The following is a 21,421-nucleotide window of genomic DNA, read 5'->3' as shown; positions in this document are numbered from 1 at the left end:
AGCCGCTTCTCTGTCCCTTGCCGAATTACAAACACGGGACCTGTGGTTCCTTGTCCTTTCCTAAGGAAGCTCACTGTTCTTGTCCAGGGAGGGGTTCCCCCATTTTCCTAATCCTAGCATCCCAGATGTCCGCATTGCACCATCCCCACCATGATAACTGGAGCTAACTGACATCACTCTGGGCAGGCACAGTAGAGTCAGCAGGGACAGTCTGACGATGGAGGCTGAACCTTTCCCCTGGCTCCTCCACACGGTCCCTGCAGGGCCCGAAGAGACCAATTTGGTATTCTCTGCTACATCTGCAGCAAACCTTGTTGCAGTGGCAGCATCTGGTCACAAGAGGGCAAGCTGCGAATGGCTTCTGATGATGGGCTGGCTCCTTTCACTCTAGGCATGATGATTTTGTGGATCAGGAGTGAGACCGTTCCCCTAAATGGAAGGAGTCTGCCTAAGGAAGAGGCCAGTGAGGCCCAGGCTGTGGAGGGTGGATTGGACTTTGCCTGGATGTTCTCCCCAGCTGAGCAGTATCTACTAATGATCTTTCCTGGAGAAGGGATTGTGAGTGACATTCTGCTCTGGATTTGCCTCCACCTGGCTCAGAAGGCATGGCCATAGCTGGGGGATGGTGGGGAGGCTTGACCATAGGTGGCGTGTCGGTCTTGGCAGCTGGAAGAATGCATTAAATTGATTCAGCAACAGCCTTTATTTGAGTGCACAAGCAAGCAGAAATTGCATCTATTCCAAATCCTTCCTGGAGAGTCCAGAGATGGATTTGAATCAAAAACAGGGATCCAGACCCAACCAACCTTTAGACGAGTCCAAGCCACGGTCCCTATGTCTAGATGATGGGCTAAACCGAACTCTGGGAAGTGACCTGATTCCCCACTCCAGACTTTGGTGAAGTTCAGATTCAGATTCAAAATTTCACATCTGCCTCTTCTCTCCACAGTGGGCCAAACTAACCCCCAAATCTGGACAGCCTCTGGCTGGAGCAAAGTTTGGATCTGGATCTCAGCTTGTGGCTTGGGCCCATCTCTGGATGGATAAGCGAGGAGAGGGGAGGAGAGGGCCGCTTGGTGCATAAATATGTGTCAACAAACTCCGTGAATAGAACTCCAGAGCAGAAGGAGCGGCCCAAGGCAGGGGTGTGCTTTGCTGCATCAAATGTTAGGTTGAAGGCTGGATGGCAGGAGCTGGAATAAAGACATCACCTTTGAATCATCAGCAACTACACTTCACATAGAACTCTGGTTGCATGGGGTTTCTCCCGTCCCTCCTAGGACTAACCTGCCCAACCCAACCCATCGAGATCTGATTGCATCAGAGAATCCTCTGGCAGAGCTGCTTGCTAAATTCCAGTTGGGTTGCTGTCATACTTAGATTTCAGAGTAGCAGCCGTGTTAATCTGTATCCGCAAAAAGAAAAGGAGGACTTGTGGCACCTTAGAGACTAACAAATTTATTTGAGCATAAGCTTTCGTGAGCTACAGCTCACTTCATCAGATGCACACAGTGGAAAATACAGTGGGGAGATTTATATACATAGAGAACATGAAACAATGGGTGTTACTATACACACTGTAACGAGAGTGATCAGGTAAGGTGAGCTATTACCAGCAGGAGAGCGGGGGGAGGGGGCCACGGGGGACCTTTTGTAGTGATAATCAAGGTGGGCCATTTCCAGCAGTTGACAAGAACATCTGAGGAACAGTGGGGGGGGGAGGGAGAGGAATAAACATGGGGAAATAGTTTTACTTTATGCAATGACCCATCCACTCCCAGTCTTTATTCAAGCCTAAGTTAATTGTATCCAGTCTGCAAATTAATTCCAATTCAGCAGTCTCTCGTTGGAGTCTGTTTCTGAAGTTTTTTTGTTGAAGAATTGAAACTTTTAGGTCTGTAATCGAGTGACCAAAGAGATTGAAGTGTTCTCCGACTGGTTTTTGAATGTTATAATTCTTGACGTCTGATTTGTGTCCATTTATTCTTTTACGTAGAGACTGTCCAGTTTGACCAATGTACATGGCAGAGGGGCATTGCTGGCACATGATGGCATATATCACATTGGTAGATGTGCAGGTGAACGAGCCTCTGATAGTGTGGCTGATGTGAATAGGCCCTATGATGGTGTCCCCTGAATAGATACGTGGACACAGTTGGCAGCGGGCTTTGTTGCAAGGATAGGTTCCTGGGTTAGTGGTTCTGTTGTGTGGTGTGTGGTTGCTGGTGGGTATTTGCTTCAGGTTGGGGGCTGTCTGTAAGCAAGGACTGGCCTGTCTCCCAAGATCTGTGAGAGTGATGGGTCGTCCTTCAGGATAGGTTGTAGATCTTTGATGATGCATTGGAGAGGTTTTAGTTGGGGGCTGAAGGTGACGGCTAGTGGCGTTCTGTTATTTTCTTTGTTAGGCCTGTCCTGTAGTAGATGACTTCTGGGTACTCTTCTGGCTCTGTCAATCTGTTTCTTCACTTCCGCAGGTGGGTATTGTAGTTGTAAGAATGCTTGATAGAGATCTTGTAGGTGTTTGTCTCTGTCTGAGGGGTTGGAGCAAATGCGGTTGTATCGCAGAGCTTGGCTGTAGACAATGGATCGTGTGGTGTGCTCTGGATGAAAGCTGGAGGCATGTAGGTAGGCATAGCAGTCAGTAGGTTTCCGGTATAATAGCTCACCTTACCTGATCACTCTCCTTACAGCGTGTTTGGTAACACCCATTGTTTCATGTTCTCTATGTATATAAATCTCCCACTGTATTTTCCACTGAATGCCTCCGATGAAGTGAGCTGTAGCTCATGAAAGCTTATGCTCAAATAAATTGGTTAGTCTCTAAGATGCCACAAGTCCTCCTTTTCTTTTTGTGTCATACTTAGAGCTTCCTTGGTGTTGCAGCTTGGCCCCACTCAGCTGTCCAGAGACAATCCACCCTCAGGTAACACCCATCCTCCTGCCTTCTGTGTGAACAGCTAAACAAACAGCTGCGGTCAAGAGAGGTGCTTGATTAAGCTCCAGTAGCTTTTGAATGCCTTGAGGAGGTTATGAAAGGAATTAGCGACTCCTTAAGAGCTTCTCAAGAGCTTGCCATTTGTTTTCTCTCGATGATATATATACACACATTTGGGAAAGCAGAAATTCTTCCAAACAACTCTGGAGTCAGTTCCTTTTTAATTGTGGATGAAAACCCCTCATTAGGTTAGCATTTGTGTTCTCGCCAGATGGCAGCGTCTGTGTGTGCCACTGCCATCTAATTGCAGACATTGATCAAGATTACAGCCAGCTGATTTCATTTCTGCCCTTAACTTCAGCTACTTGTGCCTATTAAATCTCTTTGCTCACCGCATTCCCACTGGCATTGTCCAATGCAAGGCCCTGGTGCCCTCCACTGAAACCGCATCTCTGCTGGCGGCACTGCTGGGGAGCCATCAAGCTAAGGTTTGGGGTTGGTTTTTTTAAGGCTGAAAAGTGCTGTAATTAATGAGGAACTTGTCACCTGCTGGTTTGGGAGACTCGGGCTGCATGGCCCCGCCCAGGATGTTATGAGCAATGGAGGTGAAGAACAGCTTAAGAGAAAGAAAGGGGGTGTGTTATAGACGGGGGAACAATTGGGATTATGTGAAAAGCGGAGGGGATCACACAGTGGCTAATGAGTGCTGAGGTCTGTTTGGATCCATCCCATGATTTCCCATTTAAAAAGTCCAACAGGTGATGCACATTTCTCCTCCTGCCTCCTCTGCTGAGAAATCAGCTAGAGTAGCAGCCGTACTCAACCTGGGGGCCACGACTACCCAGCCCTTCCCATATTGCTAACCGGGGGCCTGGCTAGATGGGGGTGAAAGTTCTGGGGAATCCTAGTCTGGAAAAGGTTGAGAACTGCGGTGCTGGAGGATCGTTGCCTTGAGGGCTGAAATTCAGCACAAGCAGGACTGGAGCATCGCTGAGCTCAGGCTGGCTTTTGACTAACCTTTGGGAGACTCTAGAACTGCTCTGCGTACTGCAGCAAAAGGTTGGTGGCATGACCCAGCCAAACTGTGTATCTTTTCCAACTCTCGATTGGGTCCGTGACACCAGGTGAAACTCAGCGGATTTGAATTGTGCAACCAACTGACAAATTAAACGAGCTTCCTGGTGAGTTTGGCACAGGCTTGTGAATCATTTGGGGTGGTCTGAGTTTCCGGGGGGAGCCTGGATCCCAAGTCTCAGGGTGACCACAGGCTCTGGAATTTCAAGATTTCCAGGCAAAGCCAAGTGAAATTCAGCCTCTATCTCTTTTGGAGTTTGCTGGAACTTGAAATACAGGAGCTGCAATGCCCGTTGGATTGCAGGTGAGGAACTGCTTCCCACGGTCGCAAGACATACCCTACGCATTCATCTGCCTGGCAGCGGTCCGCAAAACGCTGGCCTTCTCTGGGCATGAAGCTGAAGGCTGCCTTGGCAGCTCAGAGACAGGGTTTATTGCTCGCTCACAAAGTTAATCCATCAAGCACTCCTGATGGTGATTTATTTCTCTTTGTTTCAAAGCTGTTCCTTGCAGGTTTTCAGCTGGCAAATATGAACTGGGAGAGAAAATGGGAGCAGGATTTCTGCATTTTAAGACAAGGCTCTTCTGCTTCCCATCACCACTGGGCTGGATGGCCCCCTTTTTGCCAAGCACCTGAAGGAGAATGTGTGGTCTAGTGGTCAGAGCTGGGGAGCCGGCATCAGGAAAGCATGGTTCCTATTCCCTGGGTGAGTTCCAACCTTTCTGTGCATCATTTTCCTTGTCTGTCACATGAGGGTCAGCCATTTTATTGTCTATTATTTTCAAAATGCTTTGAGATCTGCCTGTATGAAGGTGCTCTTGACATGCTAAAGACTCTCTTGCTAAAGGTGCTCAGGGTTAGTGGATTGAAGCATGACGTGCTTTCTGAATCAAAGCATCTGACACACTAACAACACTTCTTGGCTATGCATTTGTATACATCCATCCCCCTCCTGCTGCTACCGAAGTCAGTGAGAGGTTTCAAAGGGAGGAAGGAATTGGGACCAACGGCCCCATCAAATCCTGGCTTGCAGCGGGGCCGTGGTACCCCTATTTAATCACCCTTCTCGGGGCTAAATGTGGCCTTTCTGGCATCTTGTCCCTGGGTTTAGATGTGAGCTGCAGGACTTGATCATGCACAGCTTTGCCCTCTTTCTAAACTGGAAACAAAGCTGTTGGCCATGAAGTGCCTGCCTCCACCCCGCGCAGAGGAGGAAGTTGCTGACTGCAGCCCAGCCCTTGTCTGCTTCCTATCTCAGGAATGCAGAACTCACCGGGGGAGCTGCCTCCCCCCCGGCCCTGGCAGGCAGTTCGCTGAGGAACCGCAATATGTTGGAAGAGCAGTTTTGGTTCCTCTGCCTTTCTCCCATCTAGCTGTGAATTTCACGCAGCCCGCTCTCCTACCCCAGGCCAAGAGAACGCATGGATTTAAATCCCACCTTGGCCGACCTGCAGCTTGCTGCGGAGAGAGGCAGACACAGGAGTCTCCTGTTGGCTGGTTGGATTTACCTGTATTCTGTCCTGGCAGCCAGGATGATGGTGACAGGTTGGAGGTGGGGTTTCGGACAATAATGAGTGAGGAGCTTGGGGACTGAGTTGGGAGAGAGGTTAAGAGTTCCTGAATACATCTAGCTTGACTGGGACAGAGATGAGGCGTGGGAGACACGATGAGCCTGATTCTCAGTTACTTCACTCCAGTGCACAGAGTAAAGTGCGGGGCGGGGGGGGGGGGGAAGAGGGGTTCAGATGGCTTGAAGGCACCTTTGGGCAGCATATACCTAGGGCAATACAGGGGCCTGCCAAGTTCCCATCACATATTAGAGCATCCTTAGGGCTGCTCTGACTTAGACCCTACTTTCTATTGCTCCCAAAGAGTAGCTAGCTGTAAGCTGAGACTTTCAGCTGCCACGGGGATTAAAGCGCATCTCCCCTGAAAGGGCCGAGTCCTGCCCTGAGAGTGGGTAGATTGCTATGGACCTGCTAGGACTCTTACTTTCTCTGTATCATTTAACTTGAGTAATGCTTCCTCCTCCATTCACCCTGATGCAGGACTATGGCAGCCCTGCATGAGAAAGGGTTACTCCCATAATGAAGGATTACAGGCTCAGGCCTCTGTCCTATCACATGCCCTCATAATGCTGACCTTGACTCCTCCTTGCAGGCTTGTTCCAGGCGGGGTTTGGGTGGGCCGTCCGTTTGCTCTCCAAGAAGCTCTCATACGGCCTCTGGGATTGTGTGCCTGGAATATAAAGAGGCAGGCCCTGGAGTGAGCGGTGGAAGAACATCTGCTCAGTGAACGGGTGATGAGAGAGAGCCACACTAACCCTTCAAACCGATGATTCGGTGTAATAATGATGCCAGCGCCAGCCACGGCATCTGTTTGTACTCAGTGAGACAGCAGCAGTCTTCGACTAGCACCATTCTGGAGCTCTGGACTGGGGGGCGGTGGTTGTGCCCACCCCCCAGTGTGATTAGACAGTGCCAGAGTGTGCTTCCTCAATGATTTAAATGTGGCTGCATCTGTCAGAGTCGGATGGGAGCTGGGAACAATGTAATGGCCAGAATTAAACTGATGGCCACACTTCCTAGCGATTCCGGCTCCAGCATATCGACAGTGCTGATCAGATAAGTCAGAAAAGTGAGGGATAAAGGGAAACCTGTTTATACCCAGCTTGCCTTGAGGACATCTTATGCTGCTATCCATCGAAGTCTTCCCTTTGTTGTAACTTGGCTGGTGATGGCACATGCATTCCCAAGCAGCTCTCATCACAGGTTCTCCTTTGCGAAACCCTTGTAGTCAGATGGCAGCATCTCAGATCCAGACAAATGCACTGAGCTTCAGACACAGGCTCTAGAGGGATTTTTAGATCGACTGTGGCTTTAAAGGTACCATAGATCTCTGCTGTCATAGACCTGTCAATAGATAATAGGCTGAGCAAAAACTCCAACTCTAAACACCCTGAACTTTGTGGCTCAGGCTCAAATCATACACGTATGGCCACCCCCGCACCTCCCCCACCCCCGAGAGAGAAAGGGACTTGCACAAGGTCCCACTGTGAATCAGTGGCAGAGCCAGAAACAAACCCAGGAATCTTGGCTCCTCGAGCCCTGCTCTGACCACAAGCCAATGCTTCCACGTGCACAATGAAAACAGTCATAACAAGGTTAACAGGGGTTACCCAGAGTTTTATGGGCTGGAGCCGCTCCCTTACTCTTCCTGCTGTGGAAGTCCCGTCCCCCCTGCTCTGACACCCCCTCCTACCCAGATATTAGGTAAGAGCTAAACTCACACATATCTGGGTAGGAGGGGATCTGATTGTACCACCCTGCCTGTGTGCTTCAAACAGCAGTGATGCCATAGCTGCTGGCCTAGGGCATGAGTTCTTCCTAGCAAGGGAGGACAAATGCAGAGAAGGAAATGCATGTGGATTTCTTCGGAAGAGCACTTTCCAATAAGAAGGAATCAGCTTCTCTCTCCCTCCGAAGCCTCATCAGCATTACCCAAGCTGCTGACGTGACCGAATGCTGAAAAAGAGTTGTCTGACTCCAGAGTCTTAAGGATGCTGATGGAGAAGAAATAAAAAAAGGCCACACCCATAAAGATGAAAAACACCCCTCCCTGGGACTACTGAGGTAGCACTTCTACATCAAGGAGACTTCTACTTGCTTTTAGCCCTTTCAATAAATTGCTGACCTTTTTGGATTTAAAAAAATCAAGCAGAAGCAAGAGTCATAAAGCCAAAAGAAGACGTTTTCTTTTGTAAACAAGCAGGAGCAGTTCTCGTCAGTTTAACTTTCTGATTTTCAAGCACTCACCATAATGTCCTAGGCTGCAGAGTATCAGAGGGGTGGCTGTGTTCGTCTGTATCCCCAAAAACAATGAGGAGACTGGTGGCATCTTAAAGACTAACAGATTTATTTGGGCATAAGCTTTTGTGGGGAAAAAACCCACTTCTTCAGATGCATCGGGGCTGCAGAGGAAGTTTTAAATAAAAACTTTGAATAATTAAATATTTATTTTCATACTAGGTTTGTTCAGGTCTTATAAAAATCACCAGTTGCCTGAAAGAGAGTCCCTTTAAATTGGAAAGCATGCAATCCATCACTTCAAAAAAAGTTTGTGTTCTTTTGTTTTTTAATACTTGTATAGACAATTAAAATCAAAAGAGTAGATTTTTTTCAAGGCTCAAATGGCACTTAGGCACTCAATTCCCATTTATGAAAATCTACCCCAAAGTCTCCTTCACTGATGTTGTCCTTTTTCCTTTTGGCAAAGACTTATATACAGATTATCTCCCACTTGTGTTTCTAATGGAGCTTGAAATGGCTTTGTTCTTATTATTCTTGTTGTGTATATGCTAATTAAAAGCCAAATCAACAAATGTTTGCACAAATAAGGCAGATCTATGACAAGACAAGAAGACTGATCTTAGGGATTTCAGTACCTATCTGGACTCAGAATCGCAGACTTGGAGGGCATAAAGATGTTGTAGGGAGGAGGGTTTTAGGTTTACTGGGAACTGGGGAACCTTTGGGGAAAGGAAGAGCCTATGCAGGAAGGATGGGCTGCACCTAACCCAAAATGGAACCAGATGGTTGGAGTGTAAAATTGAAAAAGTTGGAAAGGATTGTTTTAAACTAAGGGATTGGGGAAAGCTGGCAGATGTGGATGGTCACACGATCTGAGCGGAGGCATCCCTTAGGGATGAATTTATTAAAGGGGGAAGAGTAGCATTGGAATTGAATTGGAATTAATTTGCAAACTGGATACTATTAACTTAGGCTTGAATAAAGACTGGGAGTGGATGTGTCATTACACAAAGTAAAACTATTTTCCCTTGTTTATTCCCCCCCTACTGTTCTTGTCAAGTGCTGGAAATGGCCCACCTTGATTATCACTACAAAAGGTTCCCCCCCACCCTCCTGCGGGTAATAGCTCACCTTTCCTGATCACTCTTGTTACAGTCTGTATGGTAACACCCATTGTTTCATGTTCTCTGTGAATATAAAATCTCCCCACTGTATTTTCCACCGTATGCATCCGATGAAGTGAGCTGTAGCTCACGAAAGTTTATGCTCTAATAAATTTGTTAGTCTCTAAGCTGCCACAAGTCCTCCTTTTTTTTTTTAAAGGGGGAAGTCTATTGCCTAGTAAAGAGGATTGAAAAGAAGTTGGTAAATTACAGTTAGTGAGGAACAGTCATTTAAACACAACTCATGAAGGCAAGCAATTGAATATAGACAAATGGACAAGTGCTGATATACAAATGCTAGAAGTCTAACTACTAAGATGGGTGGACTAGAGTGCCTGGCATTAAATGAGCATATTGATATAATAGGCATCACAGAAACTTGGTGGAATGAGGATAATCAGCGGGATGTGGAAATACCAGGGTACAAAATATATAGGAATGACAGAGTAGGTAGTGCTGGTAGGGGAGTGGCTCTATATGAGTAAGAAAGCATAAAGTCCAATACAGTAAAAATCTTAAATGAATCAAACAATACCATAGACTCTGTAGGGATAGAAATTCCATGCTTGGCTAAGAGGATAGTAGTAAGAACATACTAGCAACCACCAGACCAGGGTGGTGACTGTGATTGTGAAATGCTCAGGGAGATTAGAGAGGCTACAAAGGCAGAAAACGCAATAATAATGGGGGATTTCAACTATCCTCATTTTGACTGGGAACATGTCACCTCAGGAAGGGATGCAGAGATGAAATTTCTAGACACATTAAATGACTCCTCCTTGAGGCACCTAGTCCTGGAACCCACAACTGGAGAGAAGTCCTAAGTGGAGTACAGGATCTGATCCAAGAGGTGAATACAGCTGAACTGCTCTGTAATAGGCAGCAGATTTAAAATAAACAAAAGAAAGTACATCTTCACAGAGCCAACCTTTGGAACTCATTGCCAGGGGATGTTGTGAACGCCAAAAGTATAACTGGGCTCAAAAAAGAATGAGATAAATTCATGGAGCATAGTTCCATCAATGGCTATTAGCCAAGATGGTCAGAGACACAACCACATGCTCTGGGTGTCCCTAAACCTCCAACTACCAGAAGCTGGGTCTGGAGGACAGGGGATGGATCACTCAAAATTACCCTGTTCTGTTCAGTCCCTCTGGCCACTGTCAGAGACAGGATACTGGGCTAGATGGACAATTGTCTGACCCAGTGTGGCTATTCTTATGTTTGTACAAAGAACTACTCTACTTACAAGTTGAACGATTATAAGAGCAGGTGTTTTTTTGGATTTACTTAAATTAGACAAACCACTGGGTCTTCCACACAGCTCCGTGCAGAAGGAGCCTTAAATCCATGCACATCTCTTTGCAGAACAAAGGCCTGATATAGGAGTGGGATAAACCCAGCAGGAGTTACGTTCAGTCTGGTCTGAGGGGCCATGCTCCCGCAGCTCAGTCCTCCCACAGTCCAAGCTGAACTCTATTACAGAGCAACCCAGTTCATTTGGGCCTCCATCTTTAAATGCCCATCCATGCCAATTTTGCTGACCTGGCTTTAATTTATTGTCAATGTACCTCTGTTGCCCCCGGCACCTTTGCTTGGATAAGGACCCTCAAGAGGCAAAAGCAGATAGCTGCAGCTGTGTCAGATATAGACTCTGCCATGAGCAGTCTGGAAAAGTTTTCAAATTCATGCTTATCTTTTTGGATTGTCTGGGAGGCAACATAGTCACTGCAGGCACCTGGGTATCAGGACTCTAGCTTCATAGATGGTCAAAGGAGACCATTAATGATCATCTAGTCAACTCCTGTATAATACCGGCCAGAGAATTTGACACAATAATTCCCACATGAAGCCCATAATTTGTGGCTGAGCTACAGCATATTTCTGAACAAGGTTCTGTTCCTGATTTGGGAAGGGCAGATGGTCTAGTGATCAGAGTAGAGGACTGGAACCATGGGCTCTACCCCTAGATCTGTCTCTAGTATCCTTTGTGACCTCAGGTAAGTTACTTAACCTCTCTGTTCCTTGATTTTCCATCTGTAAAATGGGGATAATATTTTCCTACTTTTGTAAAGAGCTTCGGGATCCTTGGATGGAATGCACTATCAAAATCTAGTGTTGTTATTATTGTTTTGTGACCTCAGGAATCTAGAATATTTATCCCTGAACATTCTAACTTCACTAAATTTCCAAAAAACCAAAACCAAGCCCCAGCGCCAACCTCAGCAGCTTCATTCTCTCTTCCTGCTGTAATGTTTGATTCAAAAATCTTACAAACCTGAGCTGTGATTTTTGACATTGGATCCGGTCATGTAAAGCTGGCATTGCAGGAGAGATGACACCAAGATCTGTCATTATTTCAGTGGTTGGTCACCCTAAAGTGAAAGCAGCTGTGCCTGGAGATGGTCAGGAGGAATACTATGTTGGAGAAGAAGGCCTGTCCAAGTTGGGGGGCCTTATCTTCGAAATATCCTATTGACCATGGCAGGGCTGCATCTTGAGATGACGTGGAGAAGCTCTGGAGAAACATCTAGGAGCGTGAGCTTAGAACAGATGCTAGCGAGAGGCCAGTGCTAAAGAGCGAGCCCCCTCTGAATCCCCTTCACAATCGAGAAAAAATAACTGAGCTGATGTTTGAGCATTTTATGGTACCAGGTCTGTATCTATCTGTCCAGGCGAAATTGGTATTGTATGCATCGGCTCATACCACTGGAATGGTAATGGACAGTGGAGATGGAGTTACCCATGCAGTGCCCATCTATGAAGGACACTGCTTACCTCATGCTGTTTCCAGGCTGGATGTTGCAGGCAGGGATATTACTGAATACCTCATGAGGCTCCTCTCGACAAGTGGCTGTTCTCTCATGAGCAGGGCTAAGAGAAATATGGTGAACTGTCAGATATCAAGGAGAAGTCCTGCTATGTGACTTTAGACCCCAGCCAAGAGATTAAGAAGAAGTCAGAGGAGGTCCTGAGAGATTATAAACTTCCTGATGGAAATGCCATCAAAATTGGTCTTCACCTCTGCAGAGCACCAGAAAATCTTTTCACATAGCATTGGCATTGATACACCCAGAGCTTCATACTCTGATTTCCAACAGCGTTACAAAGCGTGATGGGGATATTTGCCTGCATCTGTATGGCAATGTGGTATTGGCTGGTGGCTCATCCCTTTTTCAGGGACTAAATGAGAGGCTGTTTAAAGAGATAGAGCAGCAAGTCCGTAAAGCAGTTCATGTGAGGATTGTAGCCCCACCAGACAGGAAGTGCTCTGTGTGGATGGGAGCTTCCATCATTACTTACCTGGCATCCTTCATGCCAATGTGGATCACTGTTTGGGACTACAAAGAATAAGGACCTTCTGTTGTGCACAGAAAATGCTTTTAAGAGGATTGAACTCAGGTCAGGATTGAATTGTGTCAGCTACCATTGAGAATTGCATTGAAGACTTAACTGGAAAAAAAAGTTGTCCCGTGATGGTGATTGAATAAAAGTGAAAAAGTGCATTAAATGATCTTTGCAGTGTTGTTGTGGCTGTGTTGGTCCCAGAATATTAGAGAGACAAGGCGGTTGAGGTACTATCTTTTATTGGACCAACTTCTGACAGTGAGAGAGACAAGCTTTCGAGTTACACAGAGCTACAGGACCTGAAGAAGAGCTCTGTGTAGCTCAGAAGCTTGTCTCTTTCACCAATCAAAGATATTACCTCACTTACCTTATCTCTCTGTGGTATTTATAAGGTGCTCATCATCTTGGAATCTATGGTATTAGTAGTTATTATAGCCTAAAAAAAGGATGCTCTGGGGGATAAACTGATCACTACAATTGTCAGGTAAGAATTATCCCACCACCTTCTTGTTCCCCCTCCCTGCCCCTGGTTTTGCACTCTGTGTAATCATTTGTGTCCATGCCAAATGTGTGCCAAATGCCTCAGTATTAAGATTGTAAATTTAAATGGCTGCATGAGGGTCAGGGCAATGGCGAATCAGGGCCTTTTTCTATAAGAAAGTCAGTTCTAGAGAGTTTCCCGGCTGAGACTGTCACTTAGTGCCAGAGGCTTTTCTGATGGTATCACCTACCCTTTAGGGACTAGGCAAACTCATTTCTCACCAGCTCCAAAGTGTGCCTGGCTTTTATGTCTGAGAGCCTGGGTGGGATTCGAACCGATGTCCAAAAGGCAATTCGCTCTGAAGCACATTCTCTGCCTCCTCCCCTGGGCATGGCACAGAGTGCTGGCAGGCCCTCTTGCTCCACTAGGGCGGCGCTGTCACACTTGTGCTTCTCCTTTCTATGACTGGCGGCCCCTCGCTCTGATCTAACGCTCACAGATCCGTCTTCTCTATGGCTGGCGGACCTTCCCTGCGGTGGCGCTCTCTCTTTCGGCCCGCCTCTCGATGGTATGCGAAGGGCTCCGCTCTCGCGCGGTCTCTATGGTTAGGGGAAGCAGGTCGACGCTGCCCCTGGTGACACGTCCCGGCGCCGCCCGTCGTTCGCTCTGGCCGCCATTTTATGTGAGCCGCAGCCGGAGCCGGACGGCCGGGACCAGAGGAGTCACGATACCGGCGGAGGGGAGCTGGGCCTCTTCCGCGTCCCGCCATGCCCTCCTCGCCGCTCCGGGTGGCCGTGGTGTGCTCCAGCAACCAGAACCGCAGCATGGAGGCGCACAACATCCTTAGGTAACCGGGGCCTGCCCGTCACCCCCCCCCCCCCGGGACCGGGCCTGCCCTGCCCGTCGTGGCCCCTTCCCTCGCCGAGGCCGCCCCTCGTCTTTCCCCCGCACGGGGGCTGCTCGGCGCCGCGTCTGCCCTGGGGCCTGCCCCGGACCGGATCCCCCCGCCCATGCACCGGGCCCAGCCCGCTGTCCTGGGGGAGGCTCGTGATCTTCTCCGGCGACTGAGCCTCCCGGCCCTGGGCACTCCCCAGCCGGCCTCCCCCTCCCGCCCGCTTCCCTTTGCTCGAGCCACCTGGGCCCGGCCCCGCTGGAGCCCGGCCCGGGGGCGGGTTTGAACCGGTCCTTGGGAGACTGACCCCGGTTCCGGGTCTCGCCCCTGTATTGACATGGGGGGGCGGGGGCGGTTCGGTTCACGCTCTCGCCGGAAGAGATCGACGGGCCCCCACCTCCGCTGGCGTCGCTCAAGTCCCGGGCTGGGTTAATCTCCTTGGCCAGGGGTCTGGGCCCTATCCCGGCTCCCCGGGCTGCTCCGCCCCTCTGATAAGGCTGGCCTGGTCCCAGGGCTCTGGCGGAGCATTAACATCCGCATCTCTTCCCCCCCAACAACCCCATGCTTGCCGGCCCGGAGCAATCCCATGGGCTGGCTTCTGGGGGCTCGGCAGCCTAAAACCAACCTGCCCCGGCGTCATCCGCCCTCTCTGAATACACCGGCGGGATTCAGAGACTCGAGCCCCCTCTCGCTGGCTTGTTAGAGGGACAGTGGACAGGCCACTCAGCTCTGAACGTTCAGTTTCCCCTTCAGGAATATGGCCGCTCGCATAGTTAGTGCTGCAAATATTTTCAACTCTTCACTTAGTTTAGAGCGGAAAATACACGAGAGAGACCGAAAGGAGGGAGGAAAAAAGTGATGAGCCAGAAAGTGTGTGTGTTTGAATCTCCCTTATCTAGCAGAAGGACGTAATCTAGGTCTTGGCTTAAAATCACTTGAAAGGAAAGTTTAGGAATAAACTGAGGAATGTATTTAAAATGTTTTAAAGTACAAATGGCACGTGAACAATAAAATATCTTTCTGGTGGTGGCAGCCATCTTGGTCGAAGGCAATTTACCATGTTAGTAATATTCAAACTCATTGTAAGACTCATTGAGACAATAATATCATAAACATCCTGTTGTAAACAAAACTGCCTTTTCTGTTACTAAACACTAAAAAATATTAAAAATGAAGGGATTTTAAAAATGCAGTATACTTTTCACATTTTGCTGTTTTACTCTTTGTATTTCTCTCAGCTCCTACAAGGGAAACGGATGAAGTCACTTTCAGGTTCCCAATTCTGCAAGTTCTGTTGGGATTTAAAAAAAAAAAATCATGAAAACATTTCTATTGGTCTTAGATCTTGCAAATGAGCTCTTAGCCTGTTAGCACAAAACTTAGCTTTTAAACAATATGAGTTAATAGTTAACCCCTTAAAATCAGCATTAAATGGCTGTTTGGATAAAAAATATTTTCTTTCTTGTGTGCTGATAATGCTTCAGACAATTAAAATAGTAATACGTTATAAAAATTTACTACTTCCATTTCCAAAATGGCAGGTGAAATTCAGCGTTGATAAGTGCAAATGCACATTGGAAAACATACATCCAAATGATGGTGTCTAAATTAGCTGTACCACTCAAGAAAGAGATGTTGGAGTCATCGTGGATCGTTCTCTGAATATTCTGGCTCAGTGTGCAGCAGCAGTCAAAAAGGCAAATAGAATGTTAGGAACCATTAGGAAAGGAATAGGTAAGACAGAAAATATCATAATGCCATTAAATAAATCCATTGTAAGCCTATTCCTTTAATGCTGCATGTACTTCTGGTCACCCCATCTTAAAAAGATATATCAGAATTGGAGAAACTACAGAGAAAGGCAACAAAAATGATTAGGGGTATGGACAGCTTCTGTGTGAGATTGATTAAAAAGACTGGGACTGCTCAGTTTAGAAAAGCTGTGACTAAGGTGGGTATGATAGAAGTCTGTAAAATCATAAATGGTGTGGTGAGGGTGAATAGGGAAGTGTTATATATACACACACACACAACCCTTCACATAACATACATACCTGGGGTCACTAATTGAAATAATAGGCAGATAGTTTAAAACAAAGACAAGGAAGTATTTATTCACACAGTCAACCTGTGGAACTTGTTGCAATGGGATGTCATGAAGGCCAAAAGTGTAACTGGGTTCAAAAAAGAATTAGGGAAAATTCCCAGTGGATAGGTCCTTCAATGACTATTAGCCAAGATGGTCAGGGACGCAACCCCATGCTCTGGGAGTCCCTAAACTTCCAACCGCCAGAAGCTGGGACTGGACGACAGTGGATGGACCACTCAATAATTGCCCTCTTCTGTTCATTCCCTCTGAAGCATCTGGTGCCGACCGCTGTTAGAAGACAGGATACTGGGCCAGATAGACCATTGGTCTGACCCAGTATGGTCATTATGTTCATTTATGCTGTTTTGCTTTTTACATATTCCTAACGTGGACAATGGAAAATATTCATTTTCTAGTGAACTTCAATTTGTGGTTTATAGACTCTTAAGTCAGAGATGGAAAATACCTACTTGATCATCCAGTCCATCTTGCTATTGTGGGATTGTGCCCTACAGTACTTTACATGTTTTTCCAAAGCACACTACAACTAGATATTGCATCAAACAATGTGGGGGAATGTTTCAATTGAACAAAACTGTTACTGAAATTTTAAAATAGCATAGAGACATTTATATTGCATTTTATAAAGTTTCTCAGACAAAAAATTAGGTTTTATAATACAGGATACTGTCCCTTTGAAACGATGGGCAGAGATTTACATGATATCTAAAAATGCTTGAAAGAGCTTTCTGAAACGTGGTGCTCTGAGGGGTTGTAAAACTTTATTCTGTTTGTAGTTTATTTTGAAATATTTGCACTGAGAAACTGAAACAATACAATTAAAACCCTGTTACAGGGCTTTTCTTAGTGTTGAGGAAATTCTACTAAAAAGTTCATATCTTAAATATTGTTTACCCTACTCTCAAGTTTCAGTATTTATGGGTATAGGCTTTTACAGATTTTGTTTAAAAAAAAAAAAAATAGTTTTTTTTTAAGTCAAGTCTTTTTACTTTGGCAGTGTTATTTTTTTCTAGTTCTTAATTTGTGGAGGAAACATTTGTCAATACTGCCCATCATCTTAAAAATTTACTCAGTTTATGATATTTTTGACCTGCCTGAAGCACTATAGAATTTTAAAACCGTTTATTTTGTTAGTCTTAATACATGGTTTATGTGGGTTTTTTTCAATATTTTTATTGTAATAGGGTCTCATGCTTTGTTTTTTTTAAATGCATGAAATTATCAGGTGTTTCAGATAGGTTTGATATAAAATTGAAAACTTGTCCTTGACAAAAATCTCAATATTTGTCTCTGTTTTGGATTCAGAAATGCCAGTTCCAAATAAAAACATTTTCCTGACACATTTCAACTCTTTTCTCTTCCCTCCTCTTCCCCCCCCCCAAAAAAAAAAAAAAAAAAAGAAAAAAGAAAAACAGTGCTCTTGCGTATAGAAACTTCAGGATTTGGGATGGTTCAGAATTGATCAAATTTTCTTTTAAAGGTCTGCTTCTGCTATAACCCCCCCTCCTTTTTTTTTTAAAGGGGGTTAAAATTTGAAGATTTTTTTGAGAAATCTATAAACTCTTGACCCTTTTAAATTGAAGCACAGTGGATTCCATGTAGGGTGAGATGTATGGTTTAGTTTGGAAACTTAGCTAAGGCTGTTTGTCAGACTGACATTCTGTATAGCTTTATACTATCACTTATGCCTTACAGAGAGTCAGCTATCTGTATGTTTTCTATATTCTTTGTTCTCTATGGCTGCAAATGTCCTACAAGATAAACAATAGCTGCTTTCTGTTTTTTTTTAAAAATGGATTTCCCAATGTCCCAATATAGTCTATTACTTACAACTATATTTAAACTTTTTACAACTATAACGCTATGATACAAAAGTTGAACAAGATCTGTGAAACTACTGCATATATGTAGCTTGTTGAAATATAAAACCAAACACAAAATACCCCAAACAATATTGACCAAATAAATGACTTTCATATCTTAAAAGTTGCCAAACCCAGATGTCATTCTGTAACCATACTCAGCCACACCTGGCTTATCCTATGTTGTAATGACTTTTATAGTTTTCACTTGGGATACACTACAACAGGGGTTCTCAAACTGGGGGTCGGGACCCCTCAGGGGGTCATGAGGTGGTTATATGGGGGGTCGTGAGCTGTCAGCCTGCACCTCAAACCCCACTTTGCACCCAGCATTTATAATGGTGTTAAATATGTAAAAAAGTGTTTTTAATTTATAAGGGGGGTTATGCTCAGAGGCTTGCTATGTGAAAGGGGTCACCAGTGCAAAAGTTTGAGAACCACTCCACTACAACATGGTGACATGTTCTCTTGCATAGTATTTTAAATGTATGCAGTAATACTACATAAAATCATAGTTATCTATGGGAATTTGCACAGTGAATGATAGTACCTTTGCATGTGTATATGTACGCTTAATACAGTAGAATGTTACAGTTTCTCTTTTGGATCATGAAAATTAAATACAAACGGGTCTACAATACACTGACACTGTCAAGGTCTCTGAGACCGTTTGCCACCCCTTAACTGGTTTAAAGTTGTTGTGCAAGAGCAGTAGCCATTTAGGGAAGGGGGAAGAATAACTTTGTCAGTGAAGAATTCTAATGAAAATGGATTTCTTTTAGTTTAAGAATCTGATCTCTTCATAATGTAACTTTTATTTGTATAGTGGCAGTTCTCAAAGTCCCCAGTTGGGATCAGTGCTCATATTGAGTATTGCAGGAAATGTCATTTTACAAGTTTATACAAGTATTTTGGGTCAGTCTAAGACAAGATGCAACAATTGAGTTGAGCAAACAGCAGAAGGGAATGGGGGGGAGAGAGGAGGAAGGTAACAGTAATAAAGTTCCATGGTTACATAGGTTAGTGGCAGGCACAGCATCATGGTTCTGAACCATTTACTTTTTTTTTATAAAAATATAATTAAATATCAAAGTCCCTGGGTTTGGTGATAGTATTGTTACAGTATAATGTGTATCAGTATGTGAAACTGCAGTATATTAATAGAGAATGTATATAAAGCAAACATAGGATCCTACACTGAAATATTTCAGATTTATATTTCCTTTTGTGAAGACACATTATAGTAGTACACCTCTACCCCGATATAACGTGACCTGATATAACACGAATTTGGCTATAACATGGTAAAGCAGCGCTCTGGGGGGCGGGGCTGCGCACTCCAGCGGAGCAGCGTGTCAGTGCCTGGCTCTGACACGGGGCTCTGAGTGGCGTGTTAAGGGTGCCAGGCCAGGGCCGAGGGGTTGGATAAGGGGCAGAGGGTCTCGGGGGGCGGTCAGGGAGCAGGGGGGTTTGGATGGTTTTGAGGGCGGGGTGGTCAGGGGATGGGGAATGGGGGTGTTGGATAGGGCGTGGGAGTCCCAGGGGGCCTGTCAGGGGGCAGGGGTGTGGATAGGGGTCGGGGCAGTCAGGGGATAGGGAGCAGGGGGTTGGGTAGGGGGTGGGGTCCTGGGGGAGGTCTCTGGAGGGGGCAGTCAGGGGAAAAGGAGCAGGGGGTCTTAGATGGGGGTGGGGTCTTTGGAGGGGTGGTTAGGGGTGGGGGGGTCTCTGGAAGGGGTAGTCGGGACAAGGGGGGGGAGGGTTGGGTGGGTCGGGAGTTCTGAGGGGTCAGTCGGGGCGGGAAGTGACTATTAACGGAAATGTTTGAGGCCAAAGCAAGTTGGATATAACACGGTTTCAGCTATAACGCGGTAAGATTTTTTTTGGCTCCCGAGGGCTGCGTTATATTGGGGTAGAGGTGTATTGTTGCCAGAAAAGACTATAAATTAATGTAAATGAACAAAGTTTTATTTGTTCTACAGCTACGTTCTTCAGGACAGAGAACTGTTTGTCAATTCGTTATTGTAACCTCATTGTAAATGGACAGCACTGTGTACATTAGATCATCTCAACATGGCAATTTGAACATATGTTTATATTTATATGCTAACTACAGGAATGAATGATGGTGTGATAAGCCAGTGAGGGAAAGACTAAATTACTGGGGTAAAAGGCAGCGTGAAGCCTCCAATATGCAGGCATAATATAGGGGCTATAGCAACTGCAATTATTTCCTTGCTTTTATCAGTTTGCATCACAGTCCAGTGTTCTTTATTAGTTTGTAAGCCTTAACTGAAAGTGATCTAACTCATTTACTGAACCTAGTGTCTGTGTCTAGGCCCACAGTACAGTGTGCTCAGTCCAGGAGGAAGGGAATGCCCCTTGTAATCAAATTAGGAAAATCACTGGCAGGTTCTAAAGGCTGGGAAAGTCCATCTTCCATTGAGAACTCGGGAAATAAAATCCACCTTGAAGTAATGCAGGACAGGACAATGAACCGATGTGAATACCGAATAGACTGGGTACAACTTGTATAGTGCATTGTCCAAAATTATAAATTAGGCATGTAGGGAATTACAAATGGAAACAGGATGAAAAGAATTGGGATTAATTTACAAGACAATATTTGGAAGCTTGCAGTATTATCCCCAAAAGAACGAGGAGTACTTGTGGCCCGTTGGAGACTAACAAATTTATTTGAGCATAAGCTTTTGTGGGCTAAAACCCACTTCATCGGATGCATGCAGTGGAAAATACAGTAGGAAGATAGATATAGATGTAGATATACATACACACACAGAACATGATAAAATGGGTGTTGCCATACACACTATAATGAGTGATCAATTAAGGTGAACTATTATCAGCAGGAGAAAAAAACCTTTTGTAGTAATTAATCAGGATGGCCCATACTGAAAGTGCCTTCCTAAAAAGAAATGTACTTTTGAACTGTTTCAGTGTAGAGTTCTATGCCTACTGTGTTTACACTGTTAATCTGTTGCAATTTCAGACTAATATAGTAACAACTCCTCAGTCTCTTGAAATTAGGATTTCTGTATTTGTAGCTGACTTCTGGTTTATTCTGAATTTGTAGCTTTTGAGTGAGGATTTATTCATTACGTATACATTCATACAGGTTCATTTTTAGTAAATTGTGTGTTTAGAATTGAGGTGGGGTGTGAGGTATATTATTAATGGTGTAAACAGAATGAGAGTTGAAAGCTTATAAGAGACTTGATTAGAGCCTTAAACCACAAATCATGTAATATTGGGGGTATAACCACATAGGAGAAAGAGAAGTTCAACCAAGTACAGTTTACAATAAACAAGCTTCAGTCAGTTTCTATACCAATTGGGTAGTATCAATCAGCAACTGAACTAAATGAAGAGTATGCTTAACTTTTTGTCAGATTCCCCATTTAGTTTACAAAAAAATGTTTTTAAATTGTTTAGCTTGAAAACCAGCAAGAATGAGGAAACGCCAACATTGATTTATTACATTTTTATATTGATAGAATTTGACTTATTTGACAGACATATTCAAAAAGGCTAACGTAGAAATTGAGCCAGTTGTCAACTTTCTGAAGACTTCAGAGACCGAAACCAGTCAGCAATATGCTTTTAGATTGCAAATGCAGTTTTTAAGAGTAAAATGCGTGCTGGCTGAGTGGGATCCAACTTCAGATTAAACTGAAAACATTATTTAAAGAAATGCTGTTCATTATTCTACTTCTGTTCATTATAATAAT

At 45.1% G+C, this 21,421-nt stretch overlaps 1 protein-coding gene, 1 long non-coding RNA gene and 1 pseudogene across 2 annotated transcripts in view; 2 read left to right on the top strand and 1 right to left on the bottom strand.

Annotated features, from left to right (window-relative positions):
• Positions 1 to 374: 374 nt before the first annotated feature.
• Positions 375 to 13,176, bottom strand: LOC142000682 (uncharacterized). Its single transcript, XR_012642306.1, has 4 exons — positions 13,093 to 13,176; positions 6,677 to 6,922; positions 6,153 to 6,248; positions 375 to 1,193 (listed from the first exon to the last, which is right to left on the bottom strand). It is a non-coding gene; the product is annotated as an uncharacterized LOC142000682 (long non-coding RNA).
• LOC142000680 (actin-related protein T2-like) lies at positions 11,235 to 12,369 on the top strand (annotated as a pseudogene).
• A 225-nt stretch (positions 13,177 to 13,401) lies between the features above and the next one.
• Positions 13,402 to 21,421, top strand: part of SSU72 (SSU72 homolog, RNA polymerase II CTD phosphatase) — a 62,441-nt gene continuing 54,421 nt past the window's right edge. Inside the window, exon 1 of the mRNA XM_074975442.1 lies at positions 13,402 to 13,658. Coding sequence (XP_074831543.1) covers positions 13,579 to 13,658 — 80 coding nt within the window. The 5' untranslated portion in view covers positions 13,402 to 13,578. The remainder of the gene's footprint in view (positions 13,659 to 21,421) is intronic.

Source organism: Natator depressus, chromosome 18 (assembly GCF_965152275.1).
Source record: "Natator depressus isolate rNatDep1 chromosome 18, rNatDep2.hap1, whole genome shotgun sequence".
NCBI classification, from domain to species: Eukaryota; Metazoa; Chordata; order Testudines; family Cheloniidae; genus Natator; species Natator depressus.
The sequence above is the reverse complement of the archived record's forward strand: the minus strand, read 5'-3'. Positions and strand labels throughout refer to the sequence as shown.